The 23,889-nt window shown below is 40.7% G+C and overlaps 3 protein-coding genes across 4 annotated transcripts; all 3 read right to left on the reverse strand.

The window, feature by feature from the left end:
• Positions 1–276: 276 nt before the first annotated feature.
• On the reverse strand, positions 277–8,230 carry pptc7a (protein phosphatase targeting COQ7 a). Its single transcript, XM_047592093.1, has 6 exons — positions 7,658–8,230; positions 5,903–6,082; positions 4,070–4,268; positions 2,524–2,647; positions 2,303–2,432; positions 277–2,209 (listed from the first exon to the last, which is right to left on the reverse strand). Exons 1-6 carry the CDS (start codon positions 7,857–7,859, stop codon positions 2,151–2,153), a joined length of 894 nt encoding a protein of 297 aa, XP_047448049.1. The 5' UTR covers positions 7,860–8,230; the 3' UTR covers positions 277–2,150.
• A 680-nt stretch (positions 8,231–8,910) lies between these two features.
• ppp1cc (protein phosphatase 1, catalytic subunit, gamma isozyme) lies at positions 8,911–12,702 on the reverse strand. Its single transcript, XM_047592454.1, has 7 exons — positions 12,327–12,702; positions 11,772–11,903; positions 11,432–11,662; positions 11,140–11,244; positions 10,657–10,880; positions 10,116–10,250; positions 8,911–9,581 (listed from the first exon to the last, which is right to left on the reverse strand). The coding sequence occupies exons 1-7, from the start codon at positions 12,379–12,381 to the stop codon at positions 9,492–9,494; spliced, it is 972 nt and encodes a 323-aa protein (XP_047448410.1). The 5' UTR covers positions 12,382–12,702; the 3' UTR covers positions 8,911–9,491.
• A 3,715-nt stretch (positions 12,703–16,417) lies between these two features.
• myl2b (myosin, light chain 2b, regulatory, cardiac, slow) lies at positions 16,418–20,033 on the reverse strand. 2 transcript variants are annotated; one of them, XM_047590942.1, is made up of 8 exons: positions 19,903–20,033; positions 18,343–18,435; positions 18,185–18,260; positions 17,107–17,211; positions 16,941–17,019; positions 16,819–16,867; positions 16,594–16,727; positions 16,418–16,545 (listed from the first exon to the last, which is right to left on the reverse strand). In XM_047590942.1, the coding sequence occupies exons 1-7, from the start codon at positions 19,903–19,905 to the stop codon at positions 16,623–16,625; spliced, it is 510 nt and encodes a 169-aa protein (XP_047446898.1). In that variant the 5' UTR covers positions 19,906–20,033; the 3' UTR covers positions 16,418–16,545; positions 16,594–16,622. The 2 variants fall into 2 exon arrangements, with proteins under 2 accessions (XP_047446898.1, XP_047446897.1); XM_047590941.1 differs by having other exon boundaries at positions 16,418–16,727.
• Between the last annotated feature and the right edge of the window lie 3,856 nt (positions 20,034–23,889).

The raw sequence follows: 23,889 nt of genomic DNA on the forward strand, positions 1-23,889 counted from the left end.
CTAATGTCTGAGGAATGTGGGAGGACACACACCAAGTGTACAAACTGTTCTTAAGCATTGTCTGTTGTGCCCTGCATAGCAGTCTGTGTTGAGTGAGGTAAACACTCTGCATGCAGAGCTAAAATTGATAATATCATGATGGGAAAATACAGCCCTAGAGGCTACCTGCACCTGGGAAGAAAACACCTCCGCTGTGTTTTAGTCACAGCAAAAGTACAAAAGTGATCTTATCCATGACCAACTTAGCTTAAATCACAGACACCAAATACAGCAGGATAATAAATACTATAATCTTTATTTAAATATTGTACAGATTTGAAAATGTCTTTTTCCATTAGATCTGCATTGAACTGTACACCCTATATATATATATGTACACATAGAGAGAGATAGAGAAACATACTCTGGTTGGAACAAAGTCTGGAAGATGAAGTCCATGGGAGGAACCACGAAGCTGACAGTGGTTGTACCAAATAACTGGGAGAACTGATTTGTAATTTTGTTAAGGCTGCTTAGATTGTCCTCAGAGTTGTGAGACTCGCAATTTGACTCTTCAACACAGGTGAATCTGTTCCTCTGTGCCCCATTACTAAAAGACACCTGACACTGATCTTCAGTGTGTTGATCTGAAGATACAGGGAGGATGTTCTATACGTAACTGGGTGCAGAAGAGCAGATTTCAAAAGAACAAAAAGGTTCAACATAGTAGAGGTGACTGGACCTTGTTTTAAGACAGCAGGGTATGATGGGAAAGTCGTTTGACTCCTATGTATGACTGGATTGCTTGAGGCTTTGTGCACACAGTGGGAGGTTGTTTTCTTTTTTAATTAAGGGCATGTTTGCCTGTATCAGTGACTGATACGAGACACATCATCATACCATTACACTGAATATAGTTTTGAGACGTCTTTCCAACTGTGGGTGAAATTAGAGGTAAAACACATAAAGGCCATTTTCCTGACTGATGAATGTGCCACTGGAGCTCTACAGGAGACCAACACCTGTGTGGACACCAATTTGTTACGCTACTCTGATGTGGTGAACAAAGAAGTTACAAAAATACATTTGGTCACCAGACTGACCACCTCTGTGTCGAGCTTTTTTCAGATATGCTCCTTAAGCCTTGTGCGTTTAATTTAGCCCAGTGGATATGGAGAAGTCTGCAGCCTTCGGCATTCATTTCATAGACACTTGTTACACAACAAACACACTGAAGAACACATCATCATTCACACATGATCTCTATTGAGACTTCAGCAGCAGCACAATTAAAGGGAGGGCTTCCGTATGACACAATATATATACACATCTCGAGGCAATTGAACTACAAAATACTCTTCCCATTAAGTAACAAAATATGTGCAAGACTTGAATTGCACTGGCATGGAAAAGGCAGCTGCCACGCTTCTTCACAAAATCTTATTATCCTAACTCCCCTACAGGATGTATGAATGTCACAAGTTTATTGCAAACATTTAACAAAACATCCAAGAAATACTCACGAGTCATATCTACTTCTCAAACATATGCTCTCTGCACTCACATACAAGGTTTCAGGCCCTTTGTTAAAGGATTTCTAAATCCCAATGTGTCAGAATAAGAACATCTGCTTGCACAAGGCAGCCCATTTATTGAGCCCTAATGCTGCCACTTTCTGTGCACTTCCCTTCCTGACAACACTCAGGGACTGCAGCATTCCCTTCTTGCAGCCGGGTGTGCAGACATCCCTAGAGTTGGCCTACATCTGGGTCCATCTCTGAATCGCAACTTCCTCCCATCACTGGCCACCTATCAGAGACTTAATCTCTTCAGACAGGATCCTCACATCTCCAACACCCCCATGACTGCTGATCCTGGGCAATGAGATTATCCAATGAACCCTGGAACACTGCGAAGATTGCAACGCTGCAGCCTGGCCGAGACGACGTGTTGGGTCTCTAGTTGACTTTATCTGGCCACTATGATGTAAACAATCAAAGAGGAGTAGGCCTTTTCATGGAGGGGATGGTCAGCTAGGGGTGAGGCAGAGTAGAGGCTGTGGATGTGGGGGAAGCATCAGACATCAGTTCAGCATCCTGACCAGCAGGAATCAAAGCAGTCCATCACCTGCAGAGGCACGTGTCCCCCCACACCACAGTCCCACACAGAGTCTAGTCAGTGTATTCTGCCACTATAGACAGCAGTACTGTGATGTCATCTGGCTTTCCTCCTGCACATAGAGACAACAGTGACCAGTTAGGGTGAGGCACAAACATTATGTTGAACAGTAGCGACATGTTTACATTTAGATTGAGACACTTACCTCTTACATTCAGTCCATTGTCACAGGCAAACTGTGCAAAAGGCGACATGTAGTTGGGGTCGTACGCCAGCACGTGGGCCTGCTCTGCAATGCTCCGGGCAGTCTGCTGGACACTCTCATAGTTTGCATTCTGATGCCCACAAACAAAGCCGGCGTTAAGTTTTAATTCCAGACATATTTCTGATGCCACTTCCCTATCAGCAGACGCGTTAGTGACTCACCTTGAGTTTCTTCAGCTCTTGCAGGATCATGTAGTCGGGCATGTTGTCAAAGAGCCCGTCGGTGGCGGTGAGGATGATGTCGCCCAGCTGGACATCGAAGGAGGAGCTGTCTGCGGCGTCAGGACTGCAGGTGCACACACAATAAAGTCAGACAAGACTGTGACCTGAAAGATCAAACTGATCCACTAACCCAGGTTCCCCTCTACTCTGGGAAGAACTGCTAATTACAGCACATTACACTCTAGCTGCTACTGATCCTTCACCTTTGCCACTGAAACATAATCACAGGTGCAGGATGAGGACAAATTCAGAGTCATCACATGAGGGGTTTGGAAAGGACAGTCTGGTGCAATAAAAAGGTGCAACCATCATGAAGATGGGAGCTACAAATACCCGGCGTCAGGAACCAAGTTAGCTTGCAAGTGTCAAGTTCACCTCTTTGAAGATGCCTTTACCCCCTGGCCAGTTATTCATTACAAACTCTCTGGACTGCGTCGTGACACGGAGCCAAAGCTTCCAGGAACAGCTCGTCCTGTGCTGAGATTTTTTTTAATGCAGCTCTAATGGTGGTTCACATGAACAACACAGCAGGAAAGCATTTCCCTCACTAGATATGGAAGTATGAAAGATATCTCTGCTGCATGCACTGGGAGAGCAGCTGTCATTTACATGAACATTTAACAGCCAAATCCATGTGTCAAATGCCACTAAGGACAAACACTTGAAATAATCTCTTCAAGTGTAATTATAAAGGTGATACTCAACAGTCATGTGGGAGGACTAGTAATGGACGGACAAGTAGGACAAATACACAAGACACATAACATTAACAGCACATACAGTATTTGACTTCAAGTGCTTGTTGTCACTAGCTAGTTCTCATTCTTTTATTTTCCTGCAGTCACAAGAATGCTGTTAGTTTGGTTTGGACTACAGCACTCTGTTCTATTGGCTGCAATGTTAGTGATCTAGGATTGGAAGTCTAATCTGCTGTTGCACTCAGTGTAAATCCGCCAGAGTAAATCCTTCAATTAAATGACTGAATGTTCAAAATTTAAAGAACTCATAATGGGTTGTCCTAAACCGAATAGAGATTGTTAACTATGAATAATATTCCGTGACAGTGTCGATGTGCAGTTCAGGTTCATCCTTTTTGAAAAACACTTTAAGATGGCTAAAAAAAATCTGCCTGATTCATGAACGAGTGAGAGGGTGGCTGAGTTTTCTGGTGAAGACTGGATGTGAACTCGTTTTGCCCAGCAGCCCACACAGACTTTGACCTGGTAAAGAGGAAAAGCTTGGCAAACACCCAGCACCCAGTCTATGCTCTACTGACGTTGACTGTGCTGCTGCTTAGCACACCACAGCAACGAGACATGGCAGCACGTGGCCCAAACACACTGTTACACTGCAACACAGTCCAGTCTCCACATTCACTGAACACTAACACAGCTAAGCGTCTTTGTTGTGTTTAAAGTTCAGTCCCCAACAGACCAATTCAAGTGTGACAGCAGATGCACCATGTGCTGGCTGCTCGGTGTCTCACCTGTCGCTGAGGACCACCCCCTCAACCCCTGGGGGAGCTATAGACAGCTGGAAGGGCGTGTTGAAGTAGTGCTGCTGCTCGTCTGAGCGGTGGACCACCTCTCCTCCCCTGACTACCAGGAAACCAGAGTCTCCCAAGTTGGCTGTGTGAAGCCGGTGACTCTGCCGGTCCAAAACCACAATGCAAGCTGTGCTGCTACCTGCATGAACACAGAGATTTTCAATGCAAATGTTAGGCTTGAAAAACAAAAATAAAACGCAAATACAGGACCTAATGGTACTAGGTCAGTGCAACGGCCATAATACAAAATTACAGGAAATGTATGACAAAGAGGGGAAAGAGGCCTCTGTGGTTTTACATGGACTGATGATTTAGACGAGGCCTATGGTATAATGTAAGATTTAACTGCCTGGATGTCAGGGCCCATATATTCATTTATCACTATGTTGTGTTCATTTGTAATCATTGTAATCAATTACTAACGTGCCAGTTCATTGCATACACTGATTCTAATATAATAGCCCTGTTCTAAATCCCCCTTCACAACTATTATATTGTTCAGTTTATGTTGAAACAGCGTCAGATGCTGTTAAACTGAATTAAATTAAACAAAAAGGTTCTTTCATTTATAAATGGGAATGTCAATTAATAGAAACAAAATAAAAAAAAATATGATAATTACAAACACAAATAAACACAAATCACAGTAAGACTGATCGTCGGGCAGGACTTATTTATTATTTACACCTGTATTTTTCCTACTGCGTCAAGTCTAAATCACTCCTGTTACAGAAAGTCCTTTAAATATGCACTATATTTTAATGTATTTAGGATCAGAGAAATATAATCTCTTTATATTCCACAGCTTAGGAAGTGGGAAGATACTGATAGCATGTTTGTGTATTCATGCAGTTAGCATGAATACACAAACTTAACACAATCAGTATAGGGGTTTTTAGATCTGTAATGATGATGATGGGAGCTGCGCTAAAGAGGAAACATGAGCTGGTAGAGCAGGCGGACAGCGTGGGGTCACACCCTGCTGGTAATTCAACTAAAATACCAAAATATGCTCTTTGGGATCAACCTTCAAAACCCCTCACGCACTGTGACTCACTCCCTTCCTCTGTTTTCTCTCTAGTGGTACAGTTACGCATGCTGTCGTCCTCAAGAACATTCCCTCGGCTCTAAAACAACAGCACAATGCAGTGTTGTCCACCAGCTCCACATGTGATAACGGGTGGAAAAGTACTGAGACTCGCTCCTAATACATTTGTCTGTTGGTGTTACACGTTTGCACCCGCTTTGTTCAAGGGGAAGCAGTGTGACGGGGAAATGGATACTGAACGTGAAGTACACGGGGCAGGCTGGGGCTTGGGACATTCCCAGGACTTCTTAATAGATTCTGGCTGTTTCTGACTCATCACGCAAAAATCTCTATCCAGCCAACACTAAACTGAACAGACAAAAACAAAACCCAACCCCAGATAGTATGACTCAGATCCAAAACATGGAAATGTTACGGTTTTTTTGTTGGCAAATGATTAAAATCTACTGTCCTGCAGACTGCATGGCACAGATCTGAATTTGTTTACTGAGCTTTTAAACAAAGTGAGGCACAGTGAGGAGGACATTGGGGTTCACCACAGTGTAAAGTTACCTTTAAAATATGCTGCTAGAGAGGAAAGACACCTTGTTTTATCCCCTTCATACTACAAAGAATAACATCAGCTCTATATGAATAAAACAGAGCAATGGCCTGATAATGTTCCCTCAAAACAAATCGACTGTCTTTAAACACTGAACTCGAGCGTTTCCAGTGGCTGCACTCACCCAGTAGTGGCACTTTGTTCTGCAGTAACTCGTAGTAGCTGGTCGTAAGCACGCCCACTGGGTTGCTGGGGGCAAAGCGTCCTTCCTTCACCAGCCTCTCGCACGTCTTCATCAGCGTACCTGAAAACTGTGAAGGGTCCACGCCATAGTCCCTCCAGCCACCAACTCCATCTGCCACACCTAGCGACAGACAAGGATTAATTTGATGAGCGCAGAAGCATAATGCACATAATTTATGCAATTCTTCACATTTGTTTGTGGCACTAAAGAATAAGTCCATGCAGTTGCTTGATCAAGAAAAATATCCTGCACATTCATGCAAAAAGGACGAGAGGAAAGGGTATGTAAAAACATGCTGTGACAGACAATAAGAAGATCATCTTTAACATGACTGCATATACTAGGTCACAACTCAGACAGTTTGTCTAGCCAGCTACCAACATTATTATTATTTCAAGTAACTGCATATTGCTAAACGTATTCTATAATTTTTTCAATTAGGCCCCCAAATGTATTGTGTATTTTTCTCTCCTCAAAACCTTAAATCCTTTCAGTTAAACGCATGTAATCCGTAACTGAACCCTCCATTTCTTTTTCCACAGAAACATATTCCGCTTATCTAGTGTCAAAAAAAAAAAAAGAATTTCTTATTCCCCTGGGAGCTGTTGGTCAGGTCCTTGGTTTTCCTAGTAAGGAAAGTTTAGTCTTGTTGCTCCCAGGGCGGAGGGATCTGCTCTGCTGACCATACATGGCTGAACCCTCCTGCATCTCATCACCACTGTGCCAGAGCCTAGAAACATCCTGCTCAACTCAAGCCACACAACTCTACAACTAACTTAACTTAACCTACCAAAATGACCTGACTTAGAGAATTGATGTCCTGATTTCTGTATTTTTTCAGAGATCAGTATGCATTAGGACACACAGACTGACACTCCTGCTGCACCCATGGATACATTGGAATTAAATGAGGTTGTTTATAGATTGTCTAAGAGATTGTCCAATAGAGCATATTTATTAAAGCCTAGATTGTTTTTGATTATTGAGAGAAAATGGACAAATGGGAAATTCAAGTTGAAGCCTATACAAAAAAAAACCGAACAAAAACAAATCAGTGATGATCAGTGATGCAGGTAATCAATACGGAACTAAAGGAAAACACTGAAATACAACGATATGCTCACTGGACAGTTCATCAGGTACACTAGTGAAAACAAATGCATTCTAATATGACCAACCTGCACTAAATCTTAGCTTCATGAAGGTTATTGTATTCAGTATTTGTTTAAAAATAACAGAGAGGTGTTGATTCAGCTTTGTTTTCATTGTGGAAGCTGTGGACTATAAAACTATTCAGTAGTTTCTATTATTCATTTCAGTCCGTTGGCGAGGCTAAATAACAGAACACTTTAATTTAATCTAGTTTAACGCCATCACCAACTACCTTCCCCAAAATGACGAATTATCAACTCTCTGACGTTTGTTTTTGTTTTAAAATGAACTGAACACTGACGTGAAGGCAGATTTAGGGCAGGACTGTCGTAGTAACATGCGTTTGTTTGCACTAGTGTAATTAGTGTTTTGGCGAGTGGGCATAAGTACAGATCAGTTTTAAGGCACCTCTAAACTATATTTGTCAGACGTTTCAACCTGACCTTTTGACCCATAATTCAGTCAGCGTTTCCTTTTTGTTTCTTTGTTTCTTTTACGGGGTGTGATTGCGAGGTTCAGTGTTTCCACAGCTGGCAGACTCACCCAAAACATCAGCGGATCTGTGTCGGGCGATGAAACACGCGTCGTCCCCATAACACATCCCTTTCTTCAGGATGCCTTTGCGGAAATCCTTGCCGAAACCGCAGCTCGCCGTCACCAGGCTGTAGTCGCGGCTGTCTGTCTGAGAAAGTCCGCCGATGACAGCTCTGGCTACGAGTCTCCCGTACGACAGCACGGACAACATCACCTACTCACCAGCTCCCAAGGAAAAAAAAACAACACACAGCAGCAGCAGCAGCGCTGCTAGCTTAGCGTCGATATAAACAGACAATGTTTGACTTGCTAACGACGATAGAGATGTTCGCGTGAGTTAGCCAAAAAAAGCGGACAGCGACGGCCGCCACGCGTGCACACAACAGCAATGCCTTTCGTTGATAAAATAAGAGACAATAGAGTACGACCTCAGGGAGAGGTTGAAAAAAATGAGAGAAACTCAAAGAGAGTCCAGTTTCCTCCAAAAGACCCGTAAGCATGAGTGCATCTCGGCCGCCATTGTGCCAACCTCGCTTCCAGAGACGCTACATAACACTAAAATGTGGCCTCGCGCTTCGGTTAGACGCGCGAGCAAGGTCTTGTGACTGCTCTGACGTCAGACATAATTACGCAATCCGCGTTTCCTTATATGGTATTGTCACGTTCGGCGCGCTTCCATCTTAAATACAAGCCATAAAACTGCGCATACCTTATACTTGTTTTTGGTCATATGTTCATTCAAAATGTTTGTTTTGATTATTAACATAAAATGAAACATAAACATAAATACGTAGAGGAAAAAAATAACCAGTTAGTTTCTTTAAAATAAGTATTTTTTTTTCTTTTAGAGTAGTAGCAATTTTCCAAAACAGTATTTTACTCATCAGTTTAACTGGTTTAAAAAGGATTTTGAGGTATATTCTGTCTCCCCCTTGTGGGTGCTGACCACTTGAAGTGCCTTCTTCCAGACAAAATATTTACAACCTGTAATAAGATGAGGCAGCTAGTGTTATCCAACATGCCAACATTGGCACAGTTTCCACTAGTTTTCCAGTACTACCATTTCCTCTGTCATACCCAGACCTGTCAGCTGTACACACATGAAGACTCACTATTTTTTTGTTTTGTTTTGTCTTGTCTAACCTAGCAACAGTAACATAGGAAGTTTGGACTTTGCATTTGGTGGTCAATAAATCAATCATAAGGCTAAGAGGCAAATGTATTTGTGTTGTGAGCTTTAACAAATGACATCATGACACCAATTTCCCCCTAAAATACACTCAAAGTTTATTAGAAAGATTTAGACATTATAAGAGTGCTTCTTTATTCATGTAATTTAGCACAAGACCTGTTTAAAAATGTGATGCAGTGTAGATTCAATGCTCAATGACACAAATTAAATTAACAGTAAATAAAGTATACAGAAGTAAACAGGTGTTTGTGACTTTCCCCGTGGTTTTATAGCCGTTAATAACTATTAATTACTGACAGTGAGAAAAAGATGACAGATGAACAAGACATGAAAAAAACTGGGGAAAATTGTGCACAGCTTCAAACAAGGCATTCCTGTGCATAAGTAGCCGTATTATTACATTTTTCCTGATTGAACAGTCATATGTGGCAAAGACTAGCTGCAAAATGGAGTGCAAAACACCTGAGGTTTTTCATGGTGACATATCAATTTACTCCTGTGGACAAAACAACAAAATACTTTGCTTTCATCGAGTAGGAGTGGGTATCTTTTCAGTATTGGCAAATTGAAGGACAGCCAATCCCTTAAATGCAGAAGACGAAAGCAGAACAGAGGAGAGAGACTCTGGGCGTTTGTCCCCCAATTGCCCCCTCATTTCTTGGCTTGCTTGGTGACCATGTTGCGAGGGGGAGTCACTGGACGGCTGCCGTTGGGTTTCTTCTTCTCAGCTGGTTTCAAAATCTACAAGTGGAAGAAGATAAGATATTATAAATATTCTGTGGGACTTTTCTACAAGCATCACCCAAACAATTTTGGATTTTATTAGTTAAAAGTAAACCAAATGCACCTTAACGTGCTTTTATAGTAATGCCAGTGGCGTTGTGTCTGTTTTGCCAGTCGGGTTCTTTTTTGTTTCCATTTCCTGCTGCAACTTTCAGTCGAATTTCGATGAACACGTGTCATACAAATGTCTGTATCTCCAAACCTCCTCAGTGAACCTTACAGATTCTTTATTGATCCAAAATACTAAAGCAAAAACACGTTACTACCATGTGGACCAATCACAGCTCTTGCACTCTGAGTCACCCTGGCGCATAGTTACATTTCTGGGAAAGTGCACGTTAGTTGTGGTGCTAGGGTTGTCATCGCAGCTTCTGCTTTTTGTAGAAGTACAAACCGCATAGCAATGATTGGAATGGCCATGATTCTGAGAGTGACCAGAGTGAAAATCATATTGCTCTAAATAATTAATGCACAAAAAAAGAGGAACTTTACCTGAAAAGAGCACATGAGAGTCTCATCCACGCTCATCATGGCACCAGCATTATCAAACTCTCCACAGTAGTTGGGCGCTGAGAATAAAGTGACGAGCTGCCTCTTTGCAAAAAATTCATAGCCATCCTCAACAACCTGCAAGTGAGACAAATAAAAAACTGAAACATTAAAGCAGCACATGAAGAAAATATAGTCTAGTGCAGTAGTTTCTATGACTGATATGGATTTATTTAAAAAAAAAAAAAAAAAAAAAAACAACAACAACAACAACAAAAAAAAAACAGGGGGCATGAGATGATTAACATAACTGAAAATATAACAATGTTTCTTTGTGCAGATACTAAAATTATGCCGCCAATGATAAGGACTCAAATGCAGACACCATTGTATTTTTAAGGGGGCCATAAATCAAAAAAGGTCGGGCACCACAGTCCAGGTTAAACAGTCTGTTCTCTACCCAGTATGTAGTGTTCTTGTATCAGCATGTTTAGTAATCTGTCAATAAAAGCTACTTCACAGTGACAGCAGTGACAGTGATTACCTGATGGGCACGGCATATCAGGTCCAGGTCATGCTTGTGCAGGAACTTGGCTACAACCTCTGAGCCAAAGGTAAATGACACTCCCCTGTCGTTCTCCCCCCATCCCAGAACATCCTTGTCTGGATCAGACCAGAGCAAATCGCACAGCAGACCCTGGTCTGGCACATCAGTGGGACGCATGATGCGACGGATCTGCTCCATGGACTGCAGGTCAGGTGACAGTCCTGTATGCAACGTCAAAGTAAAAGTACAAATAAACACACTGATATTGAGTCAGTACCTATTACACATAGCTGAGTCCAATGCCATTTGATAAACTGCAGACACCGTGTTTCAAGGACAAATAAGAGCAACTGACGTCAATGATGAGACTACTTTTGACACGCTTTATGCAATAAACCAGTGGTCAATAAAAGTAAAAAAACATTAGAAACAGAAATTCTACACTTCACAATGTTGATATGAACAGACAACGACACTGACCTCCATGGCAGCAAAAGATCTTCTCATCAACAATGGCGGCAATAGGGAGGCAGTTAAAGCAATCTGTGAAGGTCTTCCAGAGTTTGATGTTGTACCTTCGTTTACCTAACACAAGAAAGAATGTTTTACTTCCTCGTCATCTTAGATCCTTGCAACACAAAACACTTTCCCCACTGTTGCTAATGCGCAGATGTCCAACAGCTTAATTGGCCATAATAATTTTAACAGCTGGGCATAAACCATGGAACTGGTCATAGATTACAAGTCATTACATTCAATATGCATTACTCACACTCATCATAGAAACCATATATTCTGTTGATTGAAGCACACTCATGGTTTCCCCTCAGCAGGAAGAAGTTCTCAGGATATTTGATTTTGTAGGCCAGAAGAAGACAGATGGTCTCCAGGGACTGTTTCCCCCTGTCCACATAGTCACCCAGAAACAGGTAGTTGCTCTCTGGGGGGAAGCCGCCGTACTCAAACAACCTCAGCAGGTCGTAGTATTGCCCATGGATGTCACCTGCGCAGACATTGACAAAAGTTGGATTGCACACATTTGTCATCTGAGTTAGATATTTTTTGACCATTTATAGCTGTGGTTAATTGTTAAACACATTTGCAGCCCTTACCACAAATCTTGAGAGGGGCCTCCAGCTCCAAAAGAATGGGTTGACTGAGAAAGATCTCCCTGGACTTGAGGCACAATCCACGGATCTCATTCTCCTGAAGCTGCACATTCTTGCCCGGCTTTGCTCCTCTGACTGCGGCGACAAAGCATAAACAACAGTCAGCAGAAATAATAGTGGACCACTGGTGATGCCTGGTACAGTATCTTTGTGCGGGGGATGTGTGAGCCAAATGGTGCTAACACACACACAGTTATGTGCCGCGCCGGAATGCGCAGAGTTTGTGTGTGAAAGCAGTGTGTTAATTGGGTACATTTCGTGCCCTTCAGATATGTCAAGGCTCACAACACAGAGACATATTAAGTGATAACAGACGGTTAAAATAATAATAATAATAAGGTTTACACTATGGCACATATTGTAAACCGTTTAATAAGACGTTGATAAAAAATTAAAAAAAAACTAAGGCTAGCTACAGTAGACTGGCTTTCAATCTCCTGTTAGCACAACGTCGCGACAACAACCGATTAAATAAATAATATTTTGGCAATTTCTTACCTTCTAAAAGCCGTTGGATGATACTGTCTATGTTGAGCTTGTCAACATCGGCCATTGCAAACGTCGGCGTTGATAAAATTCAATCAGTCCAATTTAAGTCTAATGAAAGCTAGCCCGCTAGCTATCCTAGCATTAGCTACCTACTGCTAACTGATTTTCCGGCTGAGGGTAAAGATGTTGGCGTGACCCTAGTACGATTTAACCGCTCGTTGATACTTTTGACAAACTAATAAGCTACTTCGGCATCGCAGTTTATAAAAAAAACGACATCCAACGATGGCTTTTGTTTAGAAACAGGGGACTAAAAAATAAACGTCAGCTAGTGATGGTGTCCCGTCTCTGTTTTTCTTCTGCCGCACCTTGTACAGCTAGCAGTCAGCCGCTCCAAGGAGCCGAGTGGTGGCTGACGAGCTGCTGCCCCCTAGTGTACTGGATGGAGCAATGCGTCCAGTGGAAGTGGAAAGCGCTCCAGAAAATCAGAAAATCAAAACAACCAGAATCAGCTTTATTGGCCAAGTATGTATGAACATACTGGGAATTTGACTCCGCTCACTTTGCTCACTTGTACAAAAAGATAGAACATATAGTGACTATGTACATTTAATGTAGAGTTATTGAGTTATTCATGTGAATCATCTCACACTCTGTGACTGCTCAGATCAACAGCCCAGGGGGAGAAACTTTTGTGGTGTGTGGTTTTGGCGTACATCTAACGTACAGAGACTAAGCAGATTGCATCCAGGGTGTGAGGGGTCTGTGAAGATTTTACCTTCAGGCCGGAAGTCAGTCATTGGAAGGTCAGTGCCAATAATTCTCTCTGCAAATCTGATTGTTCTCTGCAGTCTGTCTGCATGTCTGGTGGCATATCCAAACCAGACCATGATGGCCATGGTCAGGACAGACTGGGTTATTGGCATGTAGAAGATGATCAGCAGCTTCTGGGGCGGGTTAAACGTCCTGAGCTGATGAAGGAAGTAGAACCTCTGCTGGGCCTTCTTTCAAACAGAGTCTATGTGGGAAGTTCACTTTAGGTCCCGTGAGATTGTGGACCCCAGGGACCTGAATGAATCCACTGTAGGGACTGTTCTGTTGAAGACTGCAAGAGGAGGCGAGTTAGATCCAGGTGGTTCAGAGTGCACTAGAGGACCAGCTGTTCTACTTCCCAACAGTCAAAACACCTTCAAGACAAAAAAAAAAAATACAGATTTGGATAATACATACAAGCTCTGACAAGTAACCTATTGTATTTTCTTGTGTAAGAAAAATTGTTAAGAAAGGATAAAATAATTAAGTTGAAAAACAATTCAATATGATTAATGGTATGGTTTATTAAAAACACACACTTATGTAGTTTGGAAAGTTGAATATACATTATTATTATCATGAATATCATGAGTAGTGACAACTCCTATAGAAGTATTGCACTTGAGAAAAACTAATTTCACAGAATGGCTTAATCAATAAATAAAATTCCTGAGATACACACAGATATATTATTCAGAGGATATACAGTAGGTGGTCCTTTAGCTGGGCACTACACAGACAATGTGCAATACTTCTCAGGTTTTCATCACTCATATGTTCTAAAATACAAATGCTGCAATTTTGTGAAACAGTTCACTGTTTTGTGCAATAGCTTAATATGCTACAATTAAATTTTTTTCATCAGTCTGTTAAACTGTGCAAAATCCCCCCACTGTGAAAATGGCTTATATATAATTTATATTATATTCACAAGGCTAAGCGTGTCTGTGTGTCTATTTTGTCTGCCTATGCTCTTTATTATATCTATTGTTATCTTACATGCACCTGCTTTTATGTTTTGGTTTGCAGAGTTTGGAATAATACAGTTTACATTTCTCTACACTCTTTGTTATTTGCTCTGTATGCTATTTGAACTTCAAAAAAAAAAAAAAAAAAAACTAAGTAAGTAGTAATTTCTTTAATTATTGGAGCAAAATGTAATTACTTGTTACTGTAATAAAAGGTTATAATAGACATAGCAGTTACTGCAAATAATTGTTTGTTTTTTCATAGCCTGTAAAAAAAGAAAAGAAAGAAAGAAAGAAAGAAAGAAAGAAAGAAAGAAAAGGTTATCCGTCTTCAATATATAACAAAGCAATAATAAAAACATGCAGTGCTGTGCAAAACTCTATAGGAACTAAAAGTTTAGCACAATTATTAGGCAAGTGTGTATTCTGACCTTATGGATATTTCTATGAACATTTTCCAACTCCAAACCAGATAAACTGAGTTCTTATTGGAGTTAAATGACTCAAATGTTTAATAGTCGACAAAAGCATAGAAAGGAAAATGAGCAAATCAGCTGCATAAACATTTACTCTTTACTCCCACCATATTCCAGTACAGAAACCTAGTGTCCAGAAGTTAATGAGCACTGAACCGCAACCACCACTGAATAGGATTTATACGTTGTTCATTTATATGAATTGCTGTCATTAAAGATGAGCTAGTTGTACCTTGTTCAGGTTGAAGATGGACCTAAAATCAATTGTCAGTTTCTAAAAATACTCCCTTTAATCAGTGGTGCAGAAAGAAGTTTGATGAATTCAAGAAGCCCTTGTCTGCTGGTTAATGAGTGGAAACTACATCCTGTCTCTTTGCCACTACATAATTTAAAGACTGCAATTTTCCAGTTTTGTTAGGAGGACATTAAATCTCAAATGAATACTGTGATCCATCTACATAAAATATACATATATATATGCTAATATATGCTAATTTTTACACCCCTTCACTAAGCTTAGATTGTACAAAAGGTATACCACAAGGAAGTTATCTGGGTTTTTTGTTGCAGTAAAAATGCAAGTTAAACTGCTGTATCAACACACAAAGTATTAACAAATAGCTTTTAATATATATTAGTACTGTCGTAGGGTTATGACCCAATTTTATATCCAGTCTAAGCTGAAGTTACAGGAGTCTTATCTCTCTATGTGCAATCACAAAGTCATAAACATTTCTAAATAATTAATTTGAACATTATCTCTCTATTGATCTGCTTATCTAAAACACTGTAAAATTACAACTTGCACAAAAAGTCCCCAAGAGCATGTTCTTGGCTGCACTTAAGTCTTGAATGATTATCCCAAACATGGCCACACTGTTCTATTAACTCAAAGATAACACTGTGCAGGCCCTCATTTTGCCACCATGACTCACTGTGGCATGGACTACACTAGATCTCTGCAGGTGTGTTGTGGTATCTGACAACAAGATGTTAGCAGTAGATACTTTAAATCATGCAAGGTGGGGCCTCCATGGATCAGACTTATCTTGTCTAGCACGTTCCACAGGTGCTTGGTTGGATTGTGATCTGAGTAATTTGGACGCAAGGTCAACACCATTAAACCCATCATTGTGCTCCTCAAACTGTTCCTGAACAATTTTTTGCATCTCGGTAGTGTGCATTATCCTGCTGAAAAAGGCCACAGCGTCAGTGAATATTGTTTTCACAAGATGGTGTACATGAACGCGCCTCTTTTCCTACTTTGGATTCCTTTTGATATGTAATAACCACTGGAGTCCAGGAGCACGCCAGAAGAGCTGTAGTTTTAGACATGATCGGACCCAGTCATCATCAGAATTTGTCTTGAATTTTCAAAGTCATTAAAATTCATCCACTTTTCCATTTTCCTGCTTCTGAAATCAACTCTGAGGATGAAATGTTCAGTTGCTGCCTCATATATCCCGCCCACTGACAGGGGCTGTGAAAATGAGATTATCAGTCATAATGTTATGACTGATCGGTGTTTACACCAGCAGCACACATAACCGCAACGCTAGACTGGCTAGGACATATAGATTACGGCACTAAACCCAAGCAGCACTAACACACTGAAAAGAGCTCTAATTAACGTATTGATTGATTGTGAAATGTTAGTATCATCAGTGTAAGGAAGGAAGTAAAACACAAGTAGATGAAATAGAAAACAGAAAATACGTCTGTGTCATCCAGCATCATATCAGCAGCATAATATTCATTTTATTCAGTGCTGCTGCTTACGAAGTCAACCCTTCCCTTCGTTAGTTATCAATCAAAAAATGGCCGACCTCAATATGACAAAGAATATGTTTTAAACATTTTATTTTATGTGATCAAATAAGCGTGAGGAGTGACTATACACAGTGCAATTATGTACATACATGTAAGTAATACATAATGATCACATTCATTCATGTCTGCATCAAAAATTGAAGCTGAAATGTGAAATTGTCATTTGTAGCTTTGTGTTTAGTTTGTGCGATCCCTTCACAATCTCAAGGTTAGTTCATCTACTCTTGGTCTTTCTCTTCCCCGTGTGTGATGACGTAGACCAGGTTCTTGTAGTCTAGGTTTCCTGCCACATCTGGAGGGAATGCAGCAAACATCTGTTCCATCTGTGAGGACATAAAAATGAGCACATTTTTGACTGAATTTAAAAAAAAAAAAAAAAGAAAAAAAGAGCATTGTCAAAAGTGGAGAACAAACCTCTTCAGGGGAGAACCTGTCTGCTTGGGTGGTCAGCATCTCTGTCACACTGTGGAAACAAGCAGCGGTGGTGAGCAGACGGGACGCTTCATTGAGCATCTGAGCTCTATACGTTTACTCACAAGTCTTTCTTTAATGTTCCTGTTCCCTCAGGGTCGAAGACTTTGAAAGCGTTCAGGATAGTCTCCTCTGGGTCAGCACCTGGAGAGAAACGTTGGCAGCTCTGAGACGCTGAAAACTAAAATGTCCACGTATAATGAAGAATCATATAACGACATCCTTGTTCACCTTTTAGTTTCTCTCCAAACATGGTGAGAAAGACTGTGAAATTAATCGGTCCAGGAGCTTCCTTCAACATTTCATCAATCTCTTCTTGCTTGACATTTAGACGTCCTGGAGAAAAATGGAGGATAAGGTCAAACAGGGTTTAAGGCTGCAAGTAATGATTATTTTCATTATTGATGAATGTCTTGATTATGCTTTTAATTAATCAATTTATGGTTTTCACTATGACAGGTGACTTCCTCGAACGTTTATCCATAACCCAAAGACACATTTGGTGGGGAAATCATTTCAGTAACTTTCATTTAGCGGTTGACCAGTGGCTTCATTTATGTAAAATGTGACCATGTGAATCTGTTAACACATGGTAACAACAATCAGCTACAAAATCACCAACCGGTGAAGTGAATAATATTGATAGAATGTTCTTACAAGAAACCTGGGTCCTGCATTGATGTGGCTGTTACTTTCATACCTAGCATCACCACCTGAACATTGTTGTAGACTGTTCACATACTATATATTCCCCAGATAAATTACATGCAGGCACATGGCTATTCACATGATAAAAAAAAATAACCAGACCAGGCAACCTTCGTCCATTCTTCTGTGATCCTGCTCCCATTGTGGATGCTTTTGGCAGTGGACAGGGGTCATCATGGACACTCTGGCTACTATGCAGCTCCGTACAAATCAAACTGTGATACACTGTGTGTTCTGACGACTTTCTATCACAACCAACATGAATGTTTTCAACAGTATGAGCTACAGTAGCTTGTCTGTTGGCCCACACAGGCCAGCCTTTATTCCCCATGTGCATCAGTAAGCCTCGGCCGGCCGTAACCCTGTCACAATTTCATGGTTTTCCTTCCTTGGACCACTTTTGATAGATACTGACAACTGCAGACTGGTAACACACATCAATCACACCCTTTCACTTGTTGCTATGCCTGCTTATAACATCATATAATTGACAAAAAAATGTCATATATCCTACATACTTGCAGGTGCCATTATAACACCATGATAATAAGTGTTATTAACTTGACCAGTGATAGGGACCTATATATATATGTGAACTTACCCAAAGCAGCAAAGGTGTACATCAGGTCGTTCTTGTCAATGAAGCCATCTCTGTTTTGGTCCATGATAGTGAACGCCTGCAGAAGTTTAATAGTTAGATGTCTCTAGTCACCAAGGGGTACATTCAGTGTAAAAGTCACGATTTGGCAGAGTACTGACTTCTTTGAACTCCTGGATCTGGGCTTGTTCAAACATGGAGAACACATTGGAGCTGGCTCCCTCTGCTTGCTTCTTCTTTGCTTTCTTGGGTGACTGCAGGGTTGGATGAGGACACTCTCATTAGAACCAATACTAATGATCATCACCTGGCTCCCTGCTTCAGCTTCACTCGTCATCGGTTTTACTGTCGCATATGTCTGTGATAACGAGCCGACGATCAGTAAACTTAGCAAGTGAGGGGGCATAAATAGCACAGCAGCCAAGTTTTCTAGTGGGGCCCGCATTTCATTTGGAGGTTTTACATTAGAAACACTGTCAGTGTGTTATGCAAATATTTACTCAAGCCCGTAATTTTGTGAGAGTGCAGGCTGAGCCTGGGGAGGGCGTGGTCGGATGCCTGCACTCCCATAGTCCCAGGATCACATGAGGGATTAATCTATAGACGCTGTGTGATGACAGGATGGTACACTGAGCTCTGTTTGATCAGAAATCCCTCAGAGGGAAGGATTATATTGAGCTATTTACATGTCTGCCAAGGAACTGTGAAAAACAGAGTAAGGGGATGCAGGACGATGACATAATTTTGCTTGAATTCGCAGGCCTCTCGACAGCTGCTGTCTAACCCCTGTTGTGGATTAGCTCTTGAGCACTTGTTGCCTATATCTTGAGGACAAGACCTCTTGCGCTCACATTTGTTTATTTCTTTATTTAGTTTTAAGAGGATTCACTTTACAAAACTTGCTGTTATTTGATGCTTCGCAGTGTAGCTCACTGTCAAACAACAACTAAAACAAGGAAGTTCAGAATAATAGTACAAAAAGTATTCTTGGGCTGTGTGTAGCATAGAGTTGTTGCTTCTGTTCCCTTTTCTTTTCTTTTCTTTTCTTTTCTTTTCTTTTCTTTTCTTTTCTTTTCTTTTCTTTTCTTTTCTTTTCTTTTCTTTTCACAGTTTTCCTAATCTTTGTTCTTCCGCATTGCCTTTCATTTCCTGTCCTCTTTCACTTCTCTTGGATCATTTCCTTCTTGTCCCCCTCCTCTCATTTTCTTTATAGCTTTTTCCAGTCCATATTTTTTTCAACAAAAAAGTAAGAAAATACAGTAGTTGTGTAGTTTTAATCTAAAAAAAGAAACTGGACCTTTAAAGGATTAGTTAAATGTTTCCTTTCCTTCCCTTTCCCTTCCTCTCATGTCCACTCTTTGTAGTCATTAAAAGAAAAATCATCATTGTAAGTAGACAAAAATAATCCATACATGTTCAATAGGACAACCACGGCTCTGTCCTATGGATTAATTTTTTAATTTGCATTCAGCACCCATAAGAATATTGACAGGAAGAGTATTGATTCATTGTCAGTGGAGTGAGTAAAGCACGATGTATAATTCATCTAAACAGACCGTGACAGTAAACTATATATATATATATATATATATATATATATATATATATTTTTATATATATGCATAATGGGTTCATAAACATATCAACCATGCATCACGTTCAGTCTAGTGGTAGTTTAAACAAGATTAAATGCAACAACAATTAAATCTTTGTCCACTTACCATGTTTCAGTTGTAGCTGGATGAGGACCTGGCAGTATTCTCTTGCTGCTTTGGGATGGAGCAGCGCACAAAACAAGGGGTAGATATACTGACCCCTCTCCCCTCTATAATGGTGCATGCTTATGGGCTATAAATACTCCATGCCTTCTTTAGGCAGGGGCGCAGGTAAAGAAGACCATTGTCTCACTGCCACGGCCATTGTCAGAGTTCGTGAGATTTAGGGACAATAGCCAAACACACATACCCCATTACTGTGACCCAAGAATAACAACAGGACATAGCTCTGGCTCAGTAAGGACAGTTGTGTTCGTGATGGACAGTTGCACTTGATGAGATCCGTCATCCAGCTGTCCTGTTAGTGCTCCTCAGAGACAAAGGTTATAGCCAGATGGGAGCTGTTTCTCTGTAGCACGATAAACGGAACTGTTAGCTAAAGCTTGCTGAGCCCCAGTAAGACCTGTAAACAGCACGCAGTCATACTGTGGAAAACATTAGTTCACATGATGAGTTCAGCATACGTTGGACAGAAATGAGACTGAGCTTGTTTAGACAAGTTAGTAAACATGTGTAATGCATTATATGTTACATGATGATGGAAAAGGAGATTTTTAATGCTAGGCAGGAGTTTATATTTGTCTTTAAAGTACAATTTGTAGTTGATTCAATGCTGAAATGAGAACCTTTTACGATAGAAGTACAGTATGGTTTAAACCATATTTAGTATTTATACACTTACTTATGACTTCTGCTTCTTTTAATTTGAAGTAAAACAAAATATACTTCCTTAAATTTCCAAGTTTCAGGTTCGTAATTTGAATAGGTGTACAACAATAGAAAGGCCTGCATGCTAACATTAGCTTTTGATACGTAGCACCCACATCAGAGAACAAAAGTAATTGGACACTAAATATATTTCTTGGCACATGCAATTGAGAGGTGACATTCAGACTGAAGTGGAGCTGTCTCTCAGCACGAGGAGTGAAGGTTAAAACAAAGGAACAAAGGATTCAAAATCAAACTCGGACGAATGGAAGAGGAATATTTTCAGGGAAAAAAGTAGCAGCTCATGACCCAAAGAACAGCAGCTCATCTGTCAGACAAGATGTGTCTGTCGTGGGTAGGACACGCAGACAGGAAGATAATACGTGGGCTAAAATTAAACCAAACACATCAAAAGTCATTGGTCGACATTTAGCGGGACAACAATCGTAAACAAAAGACCAAAGAAATTGAAGAGGTGGAAAATCTTATCCCTTTCATTGAGAAACGTCAATGCATATCACAAAAGTCAGTCGTTGTCCAGTGAATCTCTTTTGAAATAAGTCTCGGATGGCTCTCGGTCATTCACCTTGTGATATGTCCAAAAAAACAAGCCGAAACAATGGCAGCTGGACTTGTAGATGTTCGTTTTACCCTCATCCAAGCGGCTTCTTCAGTTCTAAAAAACGGAAGGCGTTGGCAGTTGGGCTTTAAATAGGAGCATCTCTGTTGTCCACCAGAAACTTGCATGAGTTTTAACGCTCTGATGTTCTTCAGGCCAGGATTCAGCAGTCCACATACTCCTGAAGGACAAAGGGCTCGCCTTTTGGGACAACAATGTGCACATTTAGACAGAGCAGGCAGATGGTTTGAAAGAGGAGTAAAGGAAGCCATGATAAACTGGAAAACACATCCACCTCCCCTGTTCAGAGTTTTTGAACAGGGGAAGTGGACTGTGACATATCAGTTTACAGCAACGTAACATCTGTCCCCAAAAGGATTTACGCCATCCACACCTTAGCCAGTAGGCTTGTTTGAGTATTCAAAAACAGATTCCTCTAAGCTGAAGTAAGTGTCCGGTCGAGAAGACGCCCTAGTCATAACATGGACATGAACATGAAGTGCTTCACAAAGCTTAACATGTTCTGATTTATTCATTTCTACCTGCATGTAAAATACGCTAAGTACTAAACATGGCATGTGACCACAGAACATCTGTCAACATTCAAACACAAGGATCCAAGAGCCATTCAACCTTTTACTGAGCAGATAAAATGATATTTCAGTGCACTAACTAAGGTCAGGATCTCTTGGCAGCGTGGTCTGAACAGTACACCCAGTGACCTCGTTTAACCTCCACTTCTCTAAACTCCTCCTCATATGGAGAGGTCGGTATCTCCAATCCCTCCTGATCTTGCAGAATTGTTTTATTGGTGAACACTGCATCTAAACTTTGGATTTTTCTTGTCTTATGACTTATTTACGTTATAGCTATGATTTACTGGAAGCCTCACGCAGTCACACCTCTGCTGAGAGGAAGGTAGGGCAGCAGACATACAAACAAAAAATGCTTCAAATGGTCCAGTTCTGTCTAACAGCAAACTGTGACGGATTTCAAACTGAAGCACAACAACAAACGCATCGAATAACGTTTGGACCGTGTCAAGCAGAGTTGTTGTCTCATCACGCTCCTCCTTTATTCCTCTGACTATTCATTTACCCAGTTTGTCCAGTAGATAGTGCTAGCAACCCACAACATACCAAACCTCCAGCTGGAACATGAGGCTGGTCTTGGCCCTATCTCAGCAACATTTAATCAACTCACTGTTGTTTCTACATTTGTAGTCTCATTTGATCTACAAATACAAAGAGAGTTTTAAAGAGTTCAGCCATGTTGCTGTAATCATTATTATCACGTGTTTGAAAGCGCAAATTGTTCAACCTTTATATTTTCAAGTGAGTTTACTTTCCTTTTCATCCTAACTGCAGATTCCTTGTGTTTGTCCAGCTACATATTTGCACAAGTAAGGGGACGAGGGGTATACATGCACCGATTAGCCTTAACATTATGACCACTGACATGTGAAGTGAATAATTATCTTGTCATGTCGCCTGTCAGGTATTGGAATATATTAAGAGGCAAGTGAACATTTCACTTCAAGTTAACGTTAGAAGCAGGAAAAATGGACAAATGGAAGAATTTGAGTGACTCTGAAAATCAAAATCAAATTGTCACAACCCAGTCAGAGCGTCTACAAAACTGCAACTCCTGCAGGGATGTTCCCAGTTTGCAGTGGTCGGTTCCTATAAAAAAAGTGGTCAAAGGAAGGAAAAACACTGCATGCACATACACATGCTATTCCATGATGACTGTGGCCTCTTTAAGCAGGGTAATGCTCCCTGCCACACAAGTAAAAATGTTTGAAGAATGGTTTGAGGAACTAAAAATCAGGTTGAAGGTGTTGTTGGTCTCCAAACTCCCCAGATCTCAAACCAATTGAGTATCTGTGATATGTGTTGGACAAACAAGTCCGATCAGTGGAGGTCACACTTCACGATTTGTGAAGTCCGAAAAGTACATGTGTAGATTGATTCTTCAGAAATCCTTCTCTCATGGATGATCAACACAGTGGTGAAAATCATAGTTAGAAAAATAACCCCCAGGAGGCAATGCATCTTATAGTAGCTGCTAAACTCGCTTAGACACTAAAATAAGCAAGGTACGGGTCTATCTGTTTGTTGACCTGTGTCTTAGAGTGTTAAATGCCCATAAAATCATTCATTAAGTTTATTAAGGTTAGTATTATTCATCGAAACCATGCTACTTCATTCCATCATGCTTTCAAATAAATGCTGTAATTTGAATTCCCTCCTTCAGTGACCTCATGAAAACAATGATTTTATTACTCTTTGATAATTTCCCATCTGTGCACGCGGCCCTCGTTTTAAGTAACCACACATCGGTTTTTAGATTAAGCCCTTCTTCTTTTTTTTCAGAATAAATTAATTAATTTGAATAAGGGTGACAAGGTTACTGGAAGAGGCCCGCAGTGCTTTGCTGATGAAGGTGGAGAATGTGAGGTCAAAATTATATTCAGAAATACAGAACTGAATGAGAACAGGAGATTCAGTAATTACTTTTATTTTTTAACAGGCTGAGTGTGGATTCACAAATCATCAGCATCTGGACGTGGAGACTGCGGGTTAAAGTCCCATCTGGGTCCCCTC

The sequence above is a fragment of the Mugil cephalus genome, chromosome 8 (assembly GCF_022458985.1).
Source record: "Mugil cephalus isolate CIBA_MC_2020 chromosome 8, CIBA_Mcephalus_1.1, whole genome shotgun sequence".
Classification (NCBI taxonomy): domain Eukaryota; kingdom Metazoa; phylum Chordata; class Actinopteri; order Mugiliformes; family Mugilidae; genus Mugil; species Mugil cephalus.

Excerpts from the sequence above, each read along its gene's own strand:
- pptc7a (XM_047592093.1), bottom strand. The coding sequence starts at position 7,859 with ATGTTGTCCGTGCTGTCGTACGGGAGACTCGTAGCCAGAGCTGTCATC. Across the intron at positions 6,083-7,657 it reads CAGATCCGCTGATGTTTTGG|GTGTGGCAGATGGAGTTGGT; the intron begins GTGAGTCTGCCA and ends GTCTGTCGCTAG. Across the intron at positions 2,433-2,523 it reads AAGAGCTGAAGAAACTCAAG|AATGCAAACTATGAGAGTGT; the intron begins GTGAGTCACTAA and ends TGTGGGCATCAG.
- myl2b (XM_047590942.1), bottom strand. Across the intron at positions 17,020-17,106 it reads GTTTGGAGAGAAACTAAAAG|GTGCTGACCCAGAGGAGACT; the intron begins GTGAACAAGGAT and ends GTTTCTCTCCAG. Across the intron at positions 16,868-16,940 it reads GGAACATTAAAGAAAGACTT|TGTGACAGAGATGCTGACCA; the intron begins GTGAGTAAACGT and ends TTGTTTCCACAG.
- ppp1cc (XM_047592454.1), bottom strand. The coding sequence starts at position 12,381 with ATGGCCGATGTTGACAAGCTCAACATAGACAGTATCATCCAACGGCTT. Across the intron at positions 10,881-11,139 it reads GATCTTTTGCTGCCATGGAG|GACTGTCACCTGACCTGCAG; the intron begins GTCAGTGTCGTT and ends CGTTGCATACAG. Across the intron at positions 10,251-10,656 it reads TGATATGCCGTGCCCATCAG|GTTGTTGAGGATGGCTATGA; the intron begins GTAATCACTGTC and ends TCTCACTTGCAG.